The sequence below is a fragment of the Pseudorca crassidens genome, chromosome 7 (assembly GCF_039906515.1).
Source record: "Pseudorca crassidens isolate mPseCra1 chromosome 7, mPseCra1.hap1, whole genome shotgun sequence".
Lineage (NCBI taxonomy): Eukaryota > Metazoa > Chordata > Mammalia > Artiodactyla > Delphinidae > Pseudorca > Pseudorca crassidens.
In genome coordinates, this window is record NC_090302.1 from 1,642,379 (window position 1) to 1,662,322 (window position 19,944).

The window sequence follows — 19,944 nt, forward strand, 5'->3', positions numbered from 1 at the left end:
CACACGCCTGCTGTGCCACAGGGCCCAGCTGCCAGGAGAGCAGGGCCGTAGAAGCTGCCAGTCTCCCAAACCCTGGACACCGTTTGCGAGGGGTCGATCCGGCAGGCGGCAGTCCATCCCAGTGGCCCACGCTGCCCACCCGCTAGTGCCCTGGTTCTCGAGGGCGTGGGCCGTGGGAGGCCCAGAGCCCCCAGCCTCCGACCCCCTCCCCCCGCCCCTCCTCCCCACCCCGCGCCCCCAACCGCCGCCGGCCCCGCTGGGAGGGGCGTCCCCGCCACGTTGCGCGCTCGCCGCCGCCTTTGTTCCAGGCCGGCCAATCCCGCCTCCAGTGGCCCCAGCTGCCCGGTCCCCGCGCGGCCCCGCGCGGCCCCACCGCCTGCCCTGCCCTACCCACCTGGAGTAGAGGCGCCGGGCAGGGCCGAGCAGCTCGTCAGCGGCGGGCGGGGCCGGACCCGCCATGGGGCCGAGGGCGCCGAGAGCCGGGGGCCGCGCACCCCACGCTCGCGCCGCTCGCGCCGCCCCGCGCCGCCCCGCGCCGGTCCGCGGTCCGCTCTCCGCTGTCCACCGCCCGCCAGCCGTCCGTCCGTCCGCGCGGGCGGGAGGCGCCGAGGAAGTGATGTGCGCGGCGCCGCCCCTCCCGCCGTGGCCGTGATGTCACCGCCGCCCGAGGGGGAGGGGGCGCGGGCCGAGCCGCCGGTCCCTCCCCCCGTCCGCGCGGTGGGGGCAGGGGAGAAAGCCGGGGTCGGGGGGGGGGGGCGGCCCGCGGCGGGGGAAGGGGCGGAGCCTTTGAGCGTTCGGCTGGCAGAGGGCTCAGGAGGGTGCGACCCCAGCCCCCCAGGGTGAGTGCAGGAGAGGGGCCTGGCGCGGCATCGCTTCTGGGGGCTGCTGGGGCTTGCGAGGCCGTTTGCGTGGAGGCGCAGCGCTGCTGGCCTCGTCACCCCCGTTTCTTCCCCCCGTTGGAGGCCTGGCCTCCCGCCTTTGTTCGGCAAGTGACCTCTCGCCCCTTGGTGGTTCTCTGCCTCTCCTCCAGTCCAGCCCCAGCGTGCCAGAGCCCGTCTCCAAACTGGCAGTGGGGTGCAGGCCCCGGGGATGCCCCTGTAGCTGCTATAGCGAGTCTGTCCCCCATGTGAATTCGTCCGTGTGGGAGGATGGAAAAGCATTTACCTAGGCATGTGTGTGGCCTGGCCCCAGAAGCCACGGATCCTGAGAGCACGCCCCCCTCCCCCTCCCCGTTTCTCCCTTCTGAGACCTTGAGTTGCAGGGTCCCCCCTACCAACCTTGGCCTTCTCAGCTGCCTGTGAAATGGAGATGGCTGAAAACTTGGAAGGATGCAGGTAGAGCAGCCGGGCCGAGCCCACCCACCCGAGTCGAGTATCCCCGTGCCAGGCCACCTCCTCCCCTGCGAATTCCCGGGAGCCCTGGTGGCCCTGACCGGTGATGTGGCCTCAGCTCCACCCCTGACTGCCCTAGGGTCTCACTGGTTCTGTCCTGCTCCCCTTCTCAGCCTCAGCCGCCCTCCCCCCCCCACCATGCAGCCAGAAGACTCCAAATCCTGGAGAAGTTGCTGTGACCGAGTGGGACAGGGACAAGTCTGGGGGCAGGAAATGGGTTACTTTCCCCGGGAGCACGCTGGCGCCTATCCGGAGAGCTGCCCCAAGGTCAGGAAAATGCCATGGCCACGCCAGCCAGACCCTCGGCGGAGCGCAGACCCCAGGACGCCGGCTTCAGGCAAAGGCAAAGGCCGTGAAAATAAACACGAGGTAGAAAAGGACAGTTGGCCCCGAGCTGGTTTGTTTTTCCTGCGGAAGAGGCAGCGGGGATGGAACCATCTGTGCCCAGAGCACGGCGGCGGCGGCTTGGCCCACTCACCCTCCCCCGATGACCACAGGGGCTGGGCAAGGCCTTGCTCTTGGCCGCGGCCGCGGCCGCCGGCTGGCCCCTGCAGGGTGGGTGGTGCAGTGGGTAGGAGCACCACCCTCATTTACGGCAGCCCCAGGCCTGCGTCCTTGGGGAACCCCTGAGCTGGCAACAGTGTCAGGGCAGGGGCTGCTGTGGGCCCCGCCTGTTCCAGGCCTAAGCTCAGTGTTGCCAGGAGGCCGCTGTTGTGAGCCCCCTGCGGGTCCCCTGGGTCTGCGGCCGGGTGCCTCATGCCAGGAAGGCCACCCTCATAGTGGTGTGACGTGAATGGTGGAGTGAGGGAGCGATTCCTGGCCCCAGAGTGGTCCTGCAGGGAAGGCATCTTCTTGCTTCCTTCCTGCGAGCAGGGATACTGGGTAGCTCAGGTCTCAACTTTCTATCAGAGCTTCCCGGGGGAGCTAGAATCCTCTTGGGGGTGCTGGGCAGTGAGCTGGCCGAGGGCTCCGGCTCTGAGTTAGGCCATCCCCACCCCCACCCCGCTGCGTGCCTGGTACAAGTGGCTCTCCCTGTCCGAGCCTGGGTTCTGCCATCTGTAAATAGGGTTCAGCAGCTCCGTCCTGCAGGGGTTGGGAAGGATTGTGGGGTCTGGACAGTGATGGTCACTGTGCCTGGCACACAGTAAGAGCTCAGGGAATGCCGGCTGCTGGTACCACGCTGCCCGTGCCAGGGCACCTGGCCCCACGGGACCCTGCAGGCAGTCCTCGCCACACGGCACAGAGGTGTGTCTGCTTCCATCCAGAGACCCGATTGTCTGCCATCGAGAGGACCCACAAAGGAGAGTGGAACGTGGGCAGGCACCAGGCCCAACAGGCATTGCCTACGTGGCCACCCAGTCTTGAGACCAGGCGTGGCTCGGCTCCACGGAGGGCAGGGGCTGCCAGGTGACAGGTCTTGGGGGGCAGGAGCTCCTGGGGGCACCGACCCTCCATCACCACCTGCCCCTGCGGGCGCTGCACCCATCTCGCCCCACCATCCACTCTGCTCACCCTCCCGGTTGCTCATCCCACCCCCCCGCAGCCTACAGGTGCAGAGACCTGCTGCCCTCAAACACCTGGGCTCTGTGCATTCTGTCGTGTAAACTCGCCTGTGACACTCGGCGCACCAGCCCAGGCAGAGTGCTTCCTCAGGAGGCTGTGAGCACAGCCTAACAGTCCTCATTGCCGAAGGAGCATCGGAGGGAAGAAAAGCAATTTCGCACCTGGATCCTCCTTCTGGGCGCAGTCGACAGGGAGCAGGGAGGGGCTGCGACGGGCGGGTGCAGGCAGTGATGCTGGACCTGGTCCCAAGAGGCACCACCTCTCGTGAGCCGGCCCACCGCACTCAGAGTGCCAAGGGTTTAGTGTCAGCACACCCAGGGCCCTGCTCCTGGCGGCCGTCAACAGTGCCACCTCCAGCTGGGGGCACCTGCCGCATGCCCGCCCGCCATCACTCACCCTCCCTGGCGTCCTGCCCACGCCCTTCCCATTGACGAGCAGCCAGGGCCGTGATGCCCCTGGTGGCAGGGCTGGGCCTCGGGGGAGCTGAGGTCAAGCCCTGATTTCCTAACTTGCGCCTTCCTGGTTCTGTCCCCTGGAGAGGTCAGTGAGAGATGACAGTGGACAGTTGCAGGGTTGTGGCTGAGCCCTTGGGAGTGGAGAGGCCTGGGCGCCTGCAGAGAGGTGATCACTCAAGGCTGACACGGACCCCAGATGAGGACCAGACTGGGGGAAGGTGACCGGGCTACCCGGAGCCATCCCGGGGACAAAGAACCAGCACCCGGGCTTCGACAGGATGTTCGACCTCTGAGACCCACCCAGGCATCTGCCGGGGCCGGCGGGAGATGGGGATGTCCTGGTGGCCGTGACAGCTCCCAGACAACGGCCTCCCAGACCCCGCCTCCTCCTACCCACACCTCCCGGGGCCCCCTCCCCTGCTCCTGCAGGGCCCAGTGGGGCTGGGATCACCACCAGGTACCACTGGCCGAGGCGCCTTACCTGGACCTGAGGAAAGAGGTAGACAGAGAGAGGAGAGACCCAAACACACAGGTGCGTGCACACACATGCACGCACATATGTGCTTAAGTAAAAAGAACACTCATTTTCACCACCATTTCTAAAAATCTCATTTCCCCCGGGCTGCCCTGGTGGCGCAGTGGTTGAGGGCCCGCCTGCCGATGCAGGGGACACGGGTTCGTGCCCCGGTCCAGGAAGATCCCACATGCCGCGGAGCGGCTGGGCCCGTGAGCCATGGCCGCTGAGCCTGCGCGTCCGGAGCCTGTGCTCCACAACGGGAGAGGCCACAACAGTGAGAGGCCCGCGTACCGGAAAAAAAAAAAAAAAAATCTCATTACCCTGAGAAAGAGCTCCTTCTTCTGCACAGTTTTAGGGCATGTGCCCCCCATTGCCCCAAGGCCCCTAAGACATCACCCACAGCCCCTTGGGGCCTCAAAGTCCCTGGAGAGTGGGGGCTGCAGGGTGGACAGCGGGTGTTGCAGGAAGCCTGGAAGGAAACGGTCTGTCCACCCACGGGGTCCTGAGCACCTCGCTGGGAGATGAAACACACCCAGGAAATGGCTGGAGGTGTGCGTGAGGCTGTACGCCACCGTGTCATCGAATGACACCTGGCCATGCGGCGTTCCTGGGCCTCTGGCTGGCAGCTGCCTGTCACCCAGTTTATGCCCCCAGGGCCTGTGGGGAGGAAGCAGGTGCCCATGAAGCAGACCCACGCTCACTTGTCCATGGCGGGGCTCGTCCTTGGCCTGTGTGATGGAAACCCCTGCCCCTGCCTGTCTGTGCCCCCAGGCCTGTGAGTGCTGGAGAGAGGGAGAGAGACAGAGACAGAGAGGGAGAGAGACAGAAAGAGGAGAGTGTATCTGGGCTCCAGGCTCCTGGGTGGCTCCAAGCCCCCCAGGCCTTGGGTGTGGGATGGGAGAGGGAACCTTTTTTTTTTTTTTTTTTTGTGATACGCGGGCCTCTCACTGTTGTGGCCTCTCCCGTTGCGGAGCACAGGCTCCGGACGCGCAGGCTCAGCGGCCATGGCTCACGGGCCCAGCCGCTCCGCAGCATGTGGGATCCTCCCGGACCGGGGCACGAACTCGCGTCCCCTGCATCGGCAGGCGGACTCCCAACCACTGCACCACCAGGGAAGCCTGGGAGGGAACCTTTTAACAACAGCCTAAACCAAACAAGTAGGAAGGCCAATCTGCTGATCCAAGTAAATACTAGGAGGCCCCCCAGGCAAAGAGAAAATGCGGTGGGTTTCTGCCTTTTGGGGGTTCTCTGCCCACTGGCAGCTCCCCATTCCAGGAGTGTGATGCTGGATCGTGGACCCAGACCCTCTGGGGAGAGAAGCCAGGCCATGCTGTGGTTAAGAGCCAGATGCCTGGGTTCACATTTCAACCCAGGCAAGTTCTGTCTCTCTGACACTTACCTCCCAGGCTCGCTGGGAGGCTGGACCCGTGGGGACTGTGACAGGAGGCACAGTAAGTTGCTGGTTAAACTACCTGATGGGGCGTGGGCCTCTGTCGTAGGCTCCTAGGGCTGCTGTAACAAATGACCACACCTGGCTGGCTTCAAATGACAGAAATTTGTTCTCTCTCAGCTCTGGAAGCCAGAAGAATCTAGGTGCTGGTGGGGTCCCGCTCTGTCTGGAGGGTCCAGCAGGAGTCCTTCCTGCCTCTTCCAACTTCTGGGGCCCCAGGTGTCCCGTGGCTTATGGCCAAATCACTCCCATCTCTGCCTCTGTCTTCGTGAGCTCTCCCCTCTTCTCCCTGTGTCTCTCCTCTCGGTCTATGTTTTCCCTCCTCCTGAAAGGACTTGCTTCGGGTTTAGGACCCACCCTAACTGGGGATGATCTCATCTCAAGAGCCTTAATTTAATTTCATTTGCAATCACCCTTTTTCCCAAATGAGGTCGCACTTACCACTGTAGATGGATGTCTCTTTGGGGACCGCCATTCACCCCGCTACACCCAGTTCTCAGTGTGCACTGACAAGGGCTGCTACGTAACTTGGATCACGTAGCACAGGTGGTTTTGTAGCCTTCTGCTCCCAATTAACATTAAAAAAATTTTTTTTTGGCCACAGCTGCACAGCATGCAGGACCTTAGTTCCCCTGACCGGGGATCAAGCCGTGCCCCCTGCAGTGGAAGCGCAGAGTCTTCACCACTGGACCGCCAGGGAAGCCCCTGCCCATTAACATTGCATTGTGAGCACTACCTGGACGTCACAGACACAACTGGGGGTGGAGGCTGCGTGACAGTCACCTTATAGACGTGTCCCTGCTGTGTACCAGGTCCTTCCTGGTGGGCAGGAGGCTGGGCAGAGCACCGGCGTGCTCCAGGTGGGCAAGGCGCAGCTGGGATCGCTGAGCTCCTGGCGTGGGGCTGACACACAGATGCTCGCTGACTGATGGCAAGTCCTCTCTGCGTTTAGACGCCCCCGTTCATCTAGAGCGCAGGGCAAGTGTGGGGCTTGGGACGCGGCAGGGCTACTCACGAGCTGGGGCCCCAGCCCTTCTCTGGGCCTCCCTGTTCTCTCTCAAATGGGAGCCCGGTGAATGAGGTCCTGCCTGCGAAGCCCTTGGCGTAGCCCTGGAGCACAGCAGACATGAGACTCATGTGTGGGACCGATGGGCCGAGAGTTTGCCTGCCCCTCTGGGACAGGTGCTCCATTTGACAACAAGGCCAGAGGGAGCACAGGTGCCTCTGGGGCCACCAGGCTGAGGGACAGGAGCAGGCCTGCTGGCTGGGAACCTGGAAAAACAGCTGGAACTTGAGGAAGGTCCCTGAGCCCTGGGCCCTGCAGCAGGGGCCTCCTCCCTCCAGCACCCCTCCCCTCGTTCTCATTGCCCCTAGCCTCGGCCCCTGAGCACTGGGTGCTCAGCACCTGTGTGCCACCTGCCACACCGGGGGTGTGGTCACAGAGCCTGGAGGACACCTGGTCCCCGGGACACCCACTCACCCCTGCGGGAGCCCCCCACACCTGCCTGAAGACCCTGCCCCCCGCCAGGTGTGGAGGAGACGAGGCCCCAGCCCCCAACCCTGCCCTGCCCTCAGACACCGTCACCCCCAGGCAGCCCGCCCCCAAGTCTGGGCTGGAGCTGCAGGAGTGCAGAGCCGTGTCAAGGGGACGGAGGGCACTCAGGGGGCGTGCGGCCACTTCCCGGGGGGGAGGGGAGGGCAGGGAAGGCAGAAGGCAGGGTGCCGAGCTCAGGGGTGCCCTGGACCGGGAAGCAGTGTTGGGAAGGCCTGGGGGTACGGACTCTGGGCACAGTGGGGAGGCGGCCAGCTGTTCAGCGCGCCCTGGGCCCTGGAAGCCCTACCACAGGGGTCCTCCAGAGGTGATACGCACCCCTTGCCCTTCCCCGCCGGCCCACGTCTGGACTTGCCTCCCGGGAGGCGTGAGGCACAAAGCAGGCGTGCAGAGCAGCTGCCTGCCTCAGTGGGGTCCCTGAGCAATGTCCATCTGTCCGTCTAGCAGCGATGAAGTGAAAGGAGAGCAGGAGAGTGGGACCCCACTCCTGCCAGCCTGGCCCACACACCCACGGGGGTCTCTTCCCTGAGCCTCTCTGCCCCGTGGTTCCCAGCCTAGGCAGCTGACGGTTGCCATGGAAACCCGGCGTCCTCCTCAGCGCCCTCTCCTGGCCCTCCGGCTCTGCCAGCAGCCTCCTCTCCCGGGCCTGTGTGGCCTCAGCCCAGGCTTACAAAGGGCGGGGTGGTAGGGGCCATTTTCATGGGTTGATCCTTCACAGTTGCCCTGGGACAAGGACAGTGGGTCCTTTCCCTAATTTCCGAGTCATCTGGTCAGTCCCTTGGGGAGAGGGAAGGTCCCTGGGGACGCTGAACCCTGAGGCCGTGCATGGTTTTCAGGTTGCCCTGGGTGTGGGGCCTCTGTGTCTGTGGTCCTAATTAATCCAGGGCCGATGGCTGAGGTGTACAGGGACGGCAGCCTTAATGGAGCAAAGCGCGTGAGGCCCTAGGGAGCCCCCAGTCGGGAGAGCACCTGACCACCTGCCCCTCCCTGTAGCTGGCACTGCCTTCCCTCCTTCAGACCGTGAATCTCCCAGGGTGGGAGCATGGGCGTTTCCCAACAGAGCTGTGTCTGGCCCCGGGCAGCTGAGAGGGAAAGCAGCAGGAAGGAAGGGGGGGCAGCGCCGGGGCCTCCCTCCCCAGATACAGGGCCCCAGGCCCCAGGGTCCCTGCAAGGCTGGTCAAAGCTCAGAATTAGGGCAAGGAGCCACTGTGAACCATCAAAAAGCCCCTTTGTGACCCAGTGGCCCGATTGGGCCCAGCTTGTGGTGGGCAGTCCCTGCCATGTCATGTCTGGAGCCTGGCCGGGTGTCTGTCTCAGGGCCCAGTAGGCATGTGTCTTAGTCAGCTCAAGGCGGGTAATAAAACACCACCGACTGGACAGCTTAAACGACAGACATTTATTTCTCACAGGCCTGGAGGCTGGACATCCAAGATCAAGGCACCAGCAGATTTGGTTCCTGGTGAGGAATTTGGGGCTTGCAGACGGCCACCTTCTCGCTGTGTCCTCACGTAGCCTTTCCTCTGTGCGTGCACATGGGGGCCAGGAGACAGAGCGTAAGCTCTCTTGTGTTTCCTCTTATCAGGACACCAATCCTATCGGATCAGCCCCCCTTCCCCATGACCTTTAACGGTAATTACTTCCTTATTCCAAATACAGCCACACGGGGCCTTAGGGCTCAACATATGGATCTGGGAAGGACACAAACATTCAGGCCACAACAGGGTGAAACTTTCCCTCCGATGGTGTGGCCTCCACGCAGAGCCCGGGGCCTGGGCCATGACTCTCCCTCCCTCTGGGCTTGCCCCCAACCCCACAAGCCTTGCCCATCACAGATGCGGGCAATGCCAGCCTGCCTGCTGGGGGCCCTCTCCCGCTCCGGGTCGCCCTCCACGCCCTCCGGCGGCCTTCTGCGTCACTGGGGAAATGGCCGGAGCACATCCCTAGGCGTGGGCTGTGCTGCCTCCAGAACCCGAGAGGCTTGTGAGGCATGGCGCTTCCCTGTTACTGGCGGGAGGTGCAAGATGCAACCACCTGGCCTTTGCTTGGAGGGCACGCCCGGGGACGCCCCCCTCCCCTGGACCTCTAGAATGTTCACGGTGCGGCAGGCCTTGCAGTCCTTCCGAGTCCTGGCTGTTCCATCTGCTGCCGCTGGAGGCCGCCCTCTGGAGAGCGTGTGTCACCCCGCGTCTTGTCCGGCCAGCACAGCAGCATCGCGCCCCTGATGAGCTGGGTGCCTGTGATGCCTGTGGCTCAGGGCAGGGAGTCAGACACAGCCCCAGACAGACCTGCAGCAGGTGCCATGTGCATCCCACGTAGAGAAGGCGGTCTGTCTCTGAAGGGGATGGAGGCTGCACCACACCGCAGGGCCTCGTATCCCTGGGGCCACGTCACCATGCCCCGGAGGCTGTGGTCGGGCTCCACGACCTACTCGCTTTCAGCAGGGACTGGGCTGGAGAATGAAATGGAGGTACGCTGGGGACCAGCCCCCTGCATCCTTCGGCTCCTCCAGGAGGGCACCCGTCTCCCCCGCCCCCTCCCCTGGAGGTGATGCTGTTTTTGCTTTACTCTCTGGGCCATGGAGGGGAGACGTTTCATATCCTTAACCTTCCCACCATGATCACAACAATGGCTCTTACCCCACAGACCACGGATCCGACGTGGGGTTTGTGAATGCCACATCCGCAGACTGCGGAGGGTACCAGCAAGGGGTCTGTGACCCAGCGGACCCACTCTAAGCTGGACCGTGGACAGAACTCTGCTAACTGCCTCTCTGACGGGGTTCTCTGGGCATCGGTGTCAACCCTGGCCCTGTGTCCTGATGTCTGTACCATGTCTGCCATTCCCTTTCCCAGTGCAGCTACCCCAGGTGCCTCTGGGGAAGGCCTCTTACATTTGTCAGAGTAAATTAAGGACAGATGACTAAGAGGCGGAGGGTGGCTGCCCCGATAGAAATGCCACAGTCCCTGGCGTGGGTTTTGGCCCAGCCAGTTTTCAGACCCGGAACCCGTGGACTGAAGAGGTGGCCCGGCGGCCAGGAGAGTTGTCTCGATGTTTGCATTGACGCATTTCCTTTTAACAAAGAAAAAAATGAACGTGTTTTCAGTCGTGGTGCTTTTTGGATCTGAAGTCTGCATCTCAGAATTCAGCGGGAGGTGTTCTGCACAGGCTGGTGTGGCCGCTCAGGGCAGCGACCAGACAGCGGGACCCCCCAGGGGGGTGCCAAGCTCCTGCGGGCTGAGTCTGGACAGCGGATGCGCTGCTGCCGCCCCCTGGAAGTGTTGGGGTCTTTGTTGGTCGACGTGGGGTGGGGAGGATGTTCCAGAAACTAAGGGAGGAACTCGGCTCTTCTTAGGCTCCAGCCACCGTGTCCAGCCCTCAGGCCAGGGGGATTCTCCCCATCTCTCCGACAACGATGGACAAAGCCAAGCCGTGCACACACCTGAGCCCATCCATCTTCGGGTGCCAGATACCTCCTGGCTCGTGGCGGCCGAGGCAGGTCCAGGCAGGGGTGCAGAGCTCCAGCACCACACCTACCGACGGCAGGGGTCGGCGCCCTACGGACCCTCTGGCCCAGGGTCCCAGCCACTATCAGTGTGGTGTTTCTTGGAGAGTCCAGCTCCAGTCCAAGGTGAGCTTTCTCCCAGGACAGCATCCAGCAATTCCCCAGGGCCTGAGGGCCTGCTGCCCCCCATACCACCTCCAGGGGGCAGACATACCCCTGAGTATTTAAGAGGCCAGCCTGCTCTGAGTCTCCTTCCCTAAATCCAAACTTCCTGAACACCAAGAGGAGTTTCTTCGCAAAAGACTTTTTCTAGAGTTTTTTGGGAGAGGGACATAACTATGGGGGTGGGGTGGTGGCAGGAACAGCAAAGGCCTGGGAACAGTCCCCTGGCACCCCCGCAGGGGGCTGGCTCCCCCTCCATGATGGGGACGGGGCGCCACCTGCCGGTGTGGCCCCATGGCCAGCTAAGTCGGCAGCTGGGAAGACTGGATGTTTACCGGGCAGCCCCCAGGACCCCTGAGCACCCACCCTGCCCCCCTCCCCCGCAGGCCTGTGGTTGGAGCTGGATGGGGGGACACGGGGCGGGGGGGACAGCACGCCCTTCCCCACACTCACCAGCACCCTAGGTTGGAAAGCCAGTGTAAGGGCCACGGGAAAGCGCCACCTTCCATCGCTCGGCCGAGGCCGCCACGCCGACCCCGAGGACGCGAGGGGCTTTCTGGTTTGTGAGTTCCGTGTAACTAGACTGCGCGGCGCTCTGTGCCTGCACACACGTCACCCCCCAACACACACACACACACCGCCTGCCCGGTATCCACGCCTGGAGGGCTGCTCTGGAGGCGTGAGCTGTCCCAGTGACCCACGCCTCACGTCCTGTGTCAGAAGGGATGGCACTCGTCCACCTCCAGGACCCCTGCTTCCAGCCCCCCAGAGCCCCGGTGCGGGGTGCGGGTTCTGGGGAGGAGGGCGAGAGCGGGGCTCTGGGCAGCTCCGCGTGCGGTAGGGAGGGTGCCCCACGTGTGTACCTCCGCCCGGGTGGGGCGATGGTGCAGGTGAGGCCCCTGGCGCCTGGCACGGGTCCTGCAGGCTCCCAGCAGCCTGGAGGAGGAGCCCGCACCGTCAGGGGGACGCCCGGGGTTTCTTTGGCAACGTCGAGGCGGGCCTCTCCCCGCCTGACCTCCCCGGACCTGGAGGCCTGGGCGCCCGGGTCCCTGCGTTCTGCTTGCCGCTGGCCTTTGAGCCATGGCTGCTGCCCCGCACCCTCCCACGGACGGGGAGGCCTGGAGCCTTCCAGCAGGTGAGTCCTCTGGGGCCTCCCCAGGCCTGCCTGGCCTCCCCAGGCACTTCCTGCCGTGGGCTTGGGAGCGCAGACCAGTCACCCCTCCTCCGCCCTGCCCCCCTTGGGAGGGGTCTTCCTGTCTGAGGGCTCCCTCTGAGGACTTGGGACCTCCTGGGGGCAAAGCCATGCTGGGTGTGTCATGTCCCCAGGCTCCTTTCCCAGGGCTGCCAGGTGCTCCTAATTTGGGGGGCCAGGTTACCTGGGGGACATACTGCGCGCGCTGGCGCGCGCGCGTGTGTGTGTGTTATGTTGTTCGTGTGTTTCTGTGTGTGTGGTGTATCTATGTGTAATTTGTGTGTGTGTGTGTGTGCAGACAGGTATCAAAGGGGAAGCGTGTGCCTCTGAGCAGCAGGGCGCAAGTGCCCAGGTGCCCTTGCCATCTGCACATCACTTCCTCGATGTGCCTGGAGCCTGGGTCAGCCTTGGGACGGCTTCCTCTGGCCTCTCAGCCCCTGTGCCCCTTGGGCCCCGGCTGACTTGTGTCTTCTGGGCGAGGTCTGCTCCGCTGGAGACCTCCCTGGGTGCTGTCTCTCCAGGCCCTGAAGACCCCCGACCCCCCGCTTCTGACCCTGCCGGGCCCAGGATACTAGACTGGGGCTGAACCCGAGGAGGGGAGCTGGACTCCTCCCACAGGACCGTGGGCGGGACAGCTGAGATGGGATCCCCACGCCACGCCCCACCCCGACCGTGCTGGGGGCTCCCGAAGCCAAAGGCATCTATCTGCACACAGGCCACCCCCACCCCCCAGCGGTCCCCACCCCGTGGGGGAAAGAGGGACGGGGCCCCACTCACGGGGGGTGAGGGGACTTTCCCAGAGCGGCATCAGGCCGGCACAAGCGGGGGGTGGGGTGGGGTGGTCAGGACAGGTAGCTGCGCGCGCCACACCCGCCGGAGGGGCCTCGGCCTCAGGGGCCTGCAGCTCTGGGCTCAGCTGCAGCGCTGCCAGGTGGGCAAGCCTGCATGGGGGCTGCGCACTGCCGCTCGCGGCCACCCAGCTGCAGCCCAGAGCCAAGCCCAGTGGCCGCCGCAGCCGGGCAGGGCGGCAGGAGCTGGGGCCCTGGGCAGGGAGGCCGCTGGGTTTGTTTTCAAGTTCACCACGCACTTGTTTTCATGATTCTGCTTTCATCGCCAGTAGAGGGTTTAAACTGACGGCGCGTCATGTCTATGACGCGGCTTCTTCCTGGAGGAGGAGGTCTCCTTGACCCCCGGGGGCAGCTTAGTCCCTGCTAAAGGGAACAGAGGGCCACCAGTTCCTCCCGCCAGGAGAAACTTCCTGCGTCTAAGCTGCTGCTTCTGCTCGCTCGGAACGAGGGCTGGAGAGTCCAGCGGACCCTGGGAGGACACCCCCCAGAACCCCAACTGCTGGGGGAGCCTGAGGGTGTGGCGGGGAGGAAGGCCTGCAGTAAAGGGGCCAGGCCTCTGCCTGCGAGCACGACCCTGCGGCCGCAGCGCAGCAGCGCGGTGGGCGTGGGCTTTCACTCTTGCCACGGCGCAAAGGGATTCTGCCCAGGGGTCGGGAGCGCTGTGTGAACGCAGGAGGCGGAGCTGTCTTTGAGCGGCCCCTCCCCTATCCAGGCTCTGGGGGCCGTGTGGGGGACGCCCTGGTCATCGCTGATGATATCGCTCCACCCCCGAGGGGAGCGGAAGCCTTCCGCAGGCCCGCGTGCGTGCGTGGTGCGTGGTGCGTGCGTGGTGCGTGCGTGCGTGGTGCGTGCGTGCGTGGTGCGTGCGTGCGTGGCGTGCGGGCGTGCGTGGTGTGCGTGCATGCGGCACAGCGAAGGAGCCCACGCCGCTGCCTGGAGCTCTCCCGGCGGGGGCCGCCTTCCTGTGTGGCCCCAGGTCAGCGCCCTGGGACACCAGCCGCTTGCAAACGTCCTAAAGAAACATACGGATGGGACCTGCTCCCTTTCAGCCTCGCCGAGCAAGGTGCCCAGTGGAGCGGGCGAGCCCAGGCAGGCCGGGGCTCCAGGCCAGGAGGACGGAGCAGAGCCGGATGGTTGGTCGCGGTGCTGCCGGCAGGGGGACCTGGCCGCAGAGGTACGTTGTCTGTCTGGGCCACCGGGTGTGGTTGAGGGCCCTGGAGCCGGAGGCTGGATCTGGGGTCCTGCTGGCTCAGTGCCTGCCTCACCCCGGCCCCAACTACAGAGGAGGCTCCGCGGGGGTGGAGGGGGCACCTCACGTTCCCGGCAGGGTCCGTCCGGGGCGACTCCCCCTCTTGCTGGCCGCTACACGTGGGGCTGTGTCTCAGTGACCAGAGCCCCGCCCTGCGCGCTGCCCAGACGGCAGCGTCTCCAGGTGTCCCCGGTTCCCCAGGACGGGTCCTCTAGAAGGAGCCTCAAGGACGGCTCTCCATTCTCCATGCCCGCCTGCAATTAGGGGGTCCTTTGCTGCAGACGCGCCTTTCTCTGGGGCCTGCTCTGGAAGGAGTGCCTTTAGGGCAATTCCTAAGATGCAGGAGTGTCCCTAACCATGTCAGCCCCTCCCTGAGGGCCACTCCGCAGGGCCCTCCTGTGGTAGTGAACTCACCAGTCTCCCAATACCCAGAGGCAGGGTGGGGCGAGGCGTCTGGTCTCTTCCAGCGCTCCTCCTCGGGCACCACGCTGAGCCCAGGGCCGGCAGATGGCAGAGGCCGCGTTCCCCTCACCGCCCTGCCCTGCCAGGGCGGTCGAGCAGGTGGTAGGAAGCCCGCTGGAGTTGGACAGGTTGGGATGCTCTCCTGGCGCTCAGGCCTCTCCAGCCTCTATTTCTGTGGTCGAAGGGGTGCCCTGAGCTCGTGCCAGGGAGAGCGGGAAGCCGGCGCCCGCTTCCCCCGACCAGTCCCCACGAGCCGAAGCGTCGGGGCCAGAGCGCTCAGCCCCTTGTCCACCTGCTGGGGACGTGGCCCGGGCTGGCTCCTCTCTCCTGCACCCCGACTCCCAGGCTGACCCCACCCGGAACTGAACCTTGAGCCGGACACCAGCCTGGGGCTGAGCCCATCCCAGCCCCCAGCCCCTCACGTCGTCCCTACTCCAGCCCAGGCCGAGCCTGACCCCCGGCGCCCTGGGAGGACTGGGGTGGGGTGCTGCCTGGAGGCCCAGCAGGAGCTGAAGGCCTTGGCTGTCTGTCACTGAGTGACACGGGGTTATTATGGTGTCACAGGGCCGTGCGGAATTCTCACTCCTTGCTGAGAGGCAGCACGTTGGGAAGGCCCCAGGCTTTTGCCAGCCCAGGGCCCTGCGGCCCACTGTGCCCCCCCCAGTTTCCATAACCGCCCTTAGGGTTTCCATCATGGGCCAGGGGACCAGCACAGACTGGCATCCGGAGCTGGGCAGGAGCCAGCTTGCCTTGAGTGAGGATGGGTGCCGGGCTGCAGACCACGGGGCTGCCCTGGGAAAGCACCCTCTGACCCCAGGGCAGGTGGTGATGGGGGTTCACTGGCTCCACCCTTGATTCTGCCATGCTGCCGTGTCATCCTTGGTCATGGGGATGCCGCCCACCTGCCCGGGGGAAATGATCCAGCCCCGCCCCAAAGATCGATAGAGGCAGTGCCCTCTCTCCCTTGGGGCCCCAGGGAGACCAGCCGTTGGGAAGGCCAGTGCCAAGTCCAGGTAGGATTTGTGCCGACTTGGGTGCATGTGGAGCACACAGGGGCCGAGGCACTGCTGGGGAGCTGCCTTCTTCCTGGAGCGCAGCCAAGTTGGTGTGAGGAGTGAGGACTTGGGCCGGATGGCCTCTGCCGCGTGCCTTCCCCAGAGCCTGTACATGAGGCTGGTGTAGTGCCCACCTCAGAGGGGTGTGGTCGGGACCCGAGAGAGAACACTGCAGCACTGCCACCAACGAGGGGGTACTGTTTATTGGCACCTCCCACCTTTCTCAGTCTGAGGCAGGAAAATGGGGAGTAGGAGGGCGCTGGAGACAGTGGGCGTGCACGTGACATGTTTTGCCCAGCACCACCACGTCTCCGCACCTGACAGGCTGCGTCTGCCTCTCTCTCCCAAGGGAAGACAGCCTCCCTCTGCCTGCAGCTGAGGGTGAAGTCATGGCTGCTGTGAGCTGGCCTGAGCCCTCCCAGCAGGCAGGCGCCCCGCGCGGACCTCCCCACGTGGCCTGGTCTGACTTCCCTGAGGAGCCCGGCCCCCGGCAGAAGGCCCGCAGCCTCCTGGTGTGGTTGACAGACGAGGAGGCCAAGGATGGGGACAGCTCGGTGTCGTCGGGCCGCCTCTCCGGCTCCTCGGGGGGCCATGAGTCATGCACGCCTCCCCACGGGACCTGGAAGGAGAGGACCCTCCGGGTGCTGGGGCCCCTGCAGCAGCCCAGGGAGAGCACTCCCCGGCTGGAGCAGCTGAGGGAGAAGATCCGGGCCCAGGCACGGTGGCAGGCGAGCTGCACCTCTCTGGGCACCTCAGCACCCGCCAGCGCCTCAGATCTCTACAAAGCCCGCACGCCAGCCCCCCGGAGGAAGGCCCGAAAGCCGACACACCCCGCTCCGGCCCTGGCCTACCCAGGTCAGCGGCAGCTTCCCCTGGCGAGGGACAGGCAGGGGGCGGAGGGAGAGGGCTGAGGTTGGGCTGCTGCAGGCCGGGCGGGGCTGGGTACGTGGGTGGCCCCGCCTAGGCTGGTGGCCAACTGGGGAGGCCGGTACAGCATGCCCCGTGGCCCTGAGAGGGTCTCGGAGCCTGGGAAGCCAAGAGGAGGTAGAGTCCTCCCGGGGATGGGGGTGCATCTGAGCTGGGTTTAGGCAGAAGGAAGCATCGACTCATCCAGGAGATGGAGATGGAGATGGGTGGGTGGAAGCCAGAGGGATGGTGGGTGGGAGGGCGGGTACAGGGGGGCCGGAGGGCATGCGGGAGGCGTGGAAGGGACTGGTCCCCGGGGGGACTGTGCCCTCAGGCTTGGGCATCAAGGCCATGTTTAAAGGTTTTTGAGCGGCTGCCCAACGGGGACCTTTCCCTGGACATCTCTTCACGGTCTCTCTGTCCTCACAATTCTCCTTCTTGTCTCCTTCAGGCTCAGGCATCCTGAGTGGGGCTGAAAGTGGAGTCGAAGACAAGGCAACACCTGGCCAGGGGCGTGAGGCCTCCAGGGTCTCCCAGCGGCAGGCCTCAGGTGAGTGGCTCTGCGGCCAGCCATCCTGGCATCCCCCCACCACTGCCCCCACTGGACACTCAGGCCCAGGTGTGGGTGGCACGGTTCTGGAGCCAGCACTCTCCAGACAGCTTCTCTCTCACTCTGTGCGATTGTCTCTATTAGCTTCCCACTCACAGAGGAGGACACTGAGGGTCAGAGGGAACCCCAGCCATGAAGGGGCCAAGCAGGGATTTGAAGCCAGCCCACCATTCTCTGGAGTCCGATTTCTAACCATCAGGGAAGGAATCCAAGCAGGCCCTGAAGGGCAGGCTGGGGTCAAAGGGCAGGGGGGCTGGGCAGGGGCATCTCCTCGCTGAGCTCTCCTGCACAGAATAGGTGAGGTCTGCCCTGCATGGTCACATGCCAGGCCTGAGGTCCTCCAGGCCCCATCAGCTCCTGGGCTCGTTGTTGCATCTTGCAGGCAAGAGGCGCTGCCTGCCTGTCCCGCAGACGGCCTTGCCCTGCCTGGGAGATGCTGAAGGGTCGGCAGTGGGTTGGCAGACGTCCAGATGGGGTAGGAAGGGTCCCGAGGCCCAGGGAACCTCTAGTCTTTGGCCGACTTTTTTCACTCGACAGGCAGGAGGGATGAGGATGGAGAGGAGGGATGAGGATGGAGAGGAGGGATGAGGATGGGGAGGCGGGCCGGAGCTGCTCCCGGGGGAGCGTTAAGGAGCCTCGGCGTCCCCGGCAGCGGGGCGCTTGGAGGGTTTTTAGGCGGGGGGGCCGTGGAGGGTTTGGGCGTTGGCGGGCTCGCTGTGTGTGCAGGGTGGGCCCTGGGGGGAGGAGCGGTCTCTACCGTCCAGCAGGATTCTGGAGACCCCGGGAAGCGGGGGAGAGGGCTCCGGAGCAGGGGTCAGGCTGCCCTGGAGGCCTGAGACTTTCAGGGTCTCCAGCCAGGGTTTTCCATGGGGCTGTTGGGGGAGAGTGAGGGAGACCGTTGCCTATTCCAGTGGCGCCGTGGTGACCAGGGTGGAACAAAGGCTGGTCGACACTCGAGTCGGGACCCTCTGGGTGGCAGCTACAGGCTCGTTTCCGGTCTGTCCCAGCCAGATGTGCGAGCCAAGCACAGCCCTAGGTGGGGTGCGAGGGGCGGCCCGAGCGCGGCCGAGGGGCAGAGCCCTCTCCCTGAGCCCAGCTCTGGCCTAACTGGGCACCGGCAGCTCCCCCAGGAGCGGGGCGCCCGCCCATCCCCATTCCAGCTGTGACTCACGCGGAACGCCCCTGTCTCTCTCCTCGGGGACAGAGGGCCCCGATGACCTCAGCTCGTCCCGCAGGTCGTTCTCCCCGTCCCCACATGCAGGGGCCCATCAGCCAAACTCAGGACCTGGCCATTGGTCACTCAGGGGCCTCAGTGCCCAGTGTCATCAGTCCCCAGCTCGCCCCTGGAACCCTCTGGAAGCAGGGTATGGGGCAGGGACTGGCTCTTTTTTTTATCATTGTGGTAAAATACACATAACGTAAAGTTTACCATTTTAACTGTGTTTAAGTACAAAGTTTCTTTGTTTCTGCGGGTTTGACTCCTCTAGGGACTTCATATGAGCAAAATCCTATAGGGTTTGTCCTTTCGTGTGGGCCTCGTCTTGAGGCCCCTCCTGCCAGTGGGGTTGGGTGCTGAGGACGGAGGGACGGGCTGAGGCCGGGACCCAGCTGCACCGCGGAGGCCTGGAGAGTCCCTCGGGAGAGACTTTCCCCGTGCTCCCCAGGCCCCTGGGGACGCGATGGGCCAGGCCCAGCTCTCACACGGTCACTGGCTGGTTGGCTTCTGAGATGCAGCGTCCACCCAGGGGGGGACAAAGACGAATGAGGCCAAACAGAGCAGGGCCGGGTGCCCACACTGGCCCTCGGGCAGCTGCTCCACTCCAGTCGGCCTCTCTGCCTTCTGTGGGACTTGGATCTCCTGTCCCCGCCTGTCCAACCAGGCGGATCCCACTGTGCGAAGGCTCCTCTGGGTCTAGCGCTCACTCCTCCTCTCCCTGAGGAGCCGATGTCCTGTCTGGCCGGCTGCCCTGCCACGGCTTCGTCTGTGGGCCTGTTCAGTCATTTATTCATTCAACAAACATGAGTGCCGTGGGCCGGCCCCAAGCTGGGTGCAGGGGATGGAGATGGGAGGCTATGGCTGTGCTCGGGGGCTCTCGGGACATGTGTCCAGTCGAGGCTGCGAGGGTGGGTGAGGTGAGCCCAGCCCGCGGGGGACTGCCCGGGGGGGGGTGGGTTCCCATGCAAAGGGCCGTGAGGGGACAGTCAGGGGCCTCGCGAGCTGGCTGATCCCGTGTGTTGCATTGCGACTCAACCTTCTCTCCTTTCCTTCCGTCTGTCTCCTCTCTCTGAAGTTCCACGGGAGAAAACCAAAAGGATGAAAAGTAGGTCTTGCAAAAGAGAGAAGACCCCCAAGCTGCCTGCCCCTAGGAGAGCTGCCAAAGACACAGGTAGGGTTGGCCCATTCGGGGCCAGGCAGGGCGTGGGGACGGGAGGTTACCATCCAGGCTCAGGAGGTGGGCACATGGCTTGTTTCTGGAGCCAGGACGGCTGGTGCAGCGCTGGCTCCGCCTCGGAAAGGCGGGCGTGCAGTGGGGGGCATGTGAGCTGGTGGCGGACAGATGTGCATGCTTTCTCGTGACTCGGTGTCACTGGCTGAGCTCTGGCCGTTTTGCTGCCGTCGGTGGCGGGAAGCATGGCTGTGGCCTGTCGCCTGGTTTGAGACTTAGACTCCAGGCAGTGAGGCCGGGGTGCCTGTTTCCCCTGGGGTGCCCCGTGGTGGGAAAGGCTGGGTGACGTCCGCTTCCCTTGGAGACGTGTCGGCCGTCTATGACCCAGGAGAGGTCTGTTCAGGGGTCTTGGTGGTGCTGGGCCACACTCACAGAGGAATTCCTAATTCAGCTGTCTTTCCCTGAGGGCTGGGTGGGGCGTTGGCGTCCAGCAAAGACCCACTGCCCAGCCTGGTAGGTTCGTGGAGCTCGTGGGGTGAATGCGCTGGATGTGGGTGTGTGGGGAACAGAGGGGGCGGCCTTCCTCCGGGCCTGCCTTCAGCATGTTCGGGGCCAGGGAGGAGTGGCCTCGCTCAATGCCGGA

At 64.7% G+C, this 19,944-nt stretch overlaps 2 protein-coding genes across 2 annotated transcripts in view; one reads left to right on the top strand and one right to left on the bottom strand.

Moving 5' to 3' along the window:
• GPSM1 (G protein signaling modulator 1) overlaps positions 1-591 on the bottom strand; it is a 30,569-nt gene extending 29,978 nt beyond the window's left edge. Inside the window, exon 1 of the mRNA XM_067742661.1 lies at positions 395-591. Within this exon, the coding sequence (XP_067598762.1) occupies positions 395-459 (65 nt within the window). The 5' untranslated portion in view covers positions 460-591. The remainder of the gene's footprint in view (positions 1-394) is intronic.
• A 60-nt stretch (positions 592-651) lies between these two features.
• CCDC187 (coiled-coil domain containing 187) overlaps positions 652-19,944 on the top strand; it is a 52,968-nt gene continuing 33,675 nt past the window's right edge. The window contains 14 exon segments of the mRNA XM_067745448.1: positions 652-839; positions 1,536-1,658; positions 3,839-3,908; positions 8,761-8,908; positions 10,395-10,556; positions 10,979-11,155; positions 11,316-11,429; positions 11,528-11,727; positions 13,609-13,806; positions 14,271-14,445; positions 15,008-15,107; positions 15,748-16,253; positions 16,756-16,854; positions 19,206-19,301. Coding sequence (XP_067601549.1) covers positions 652-839; positions 1,536-1,658; positions 3,839-3,908; positions 8,761-8,908; positions 10,395-10,556; positions 10,979-11,155; positions 11,316-11,429; positions 11,528-11,727; positions 13,609-13,806; positions 14,271-14,445; positions 15,008-15,107; positions 15,748-16,253; positions 16,756-16,854; positions 19,206-19,301 — 2,356 coding nt within the window.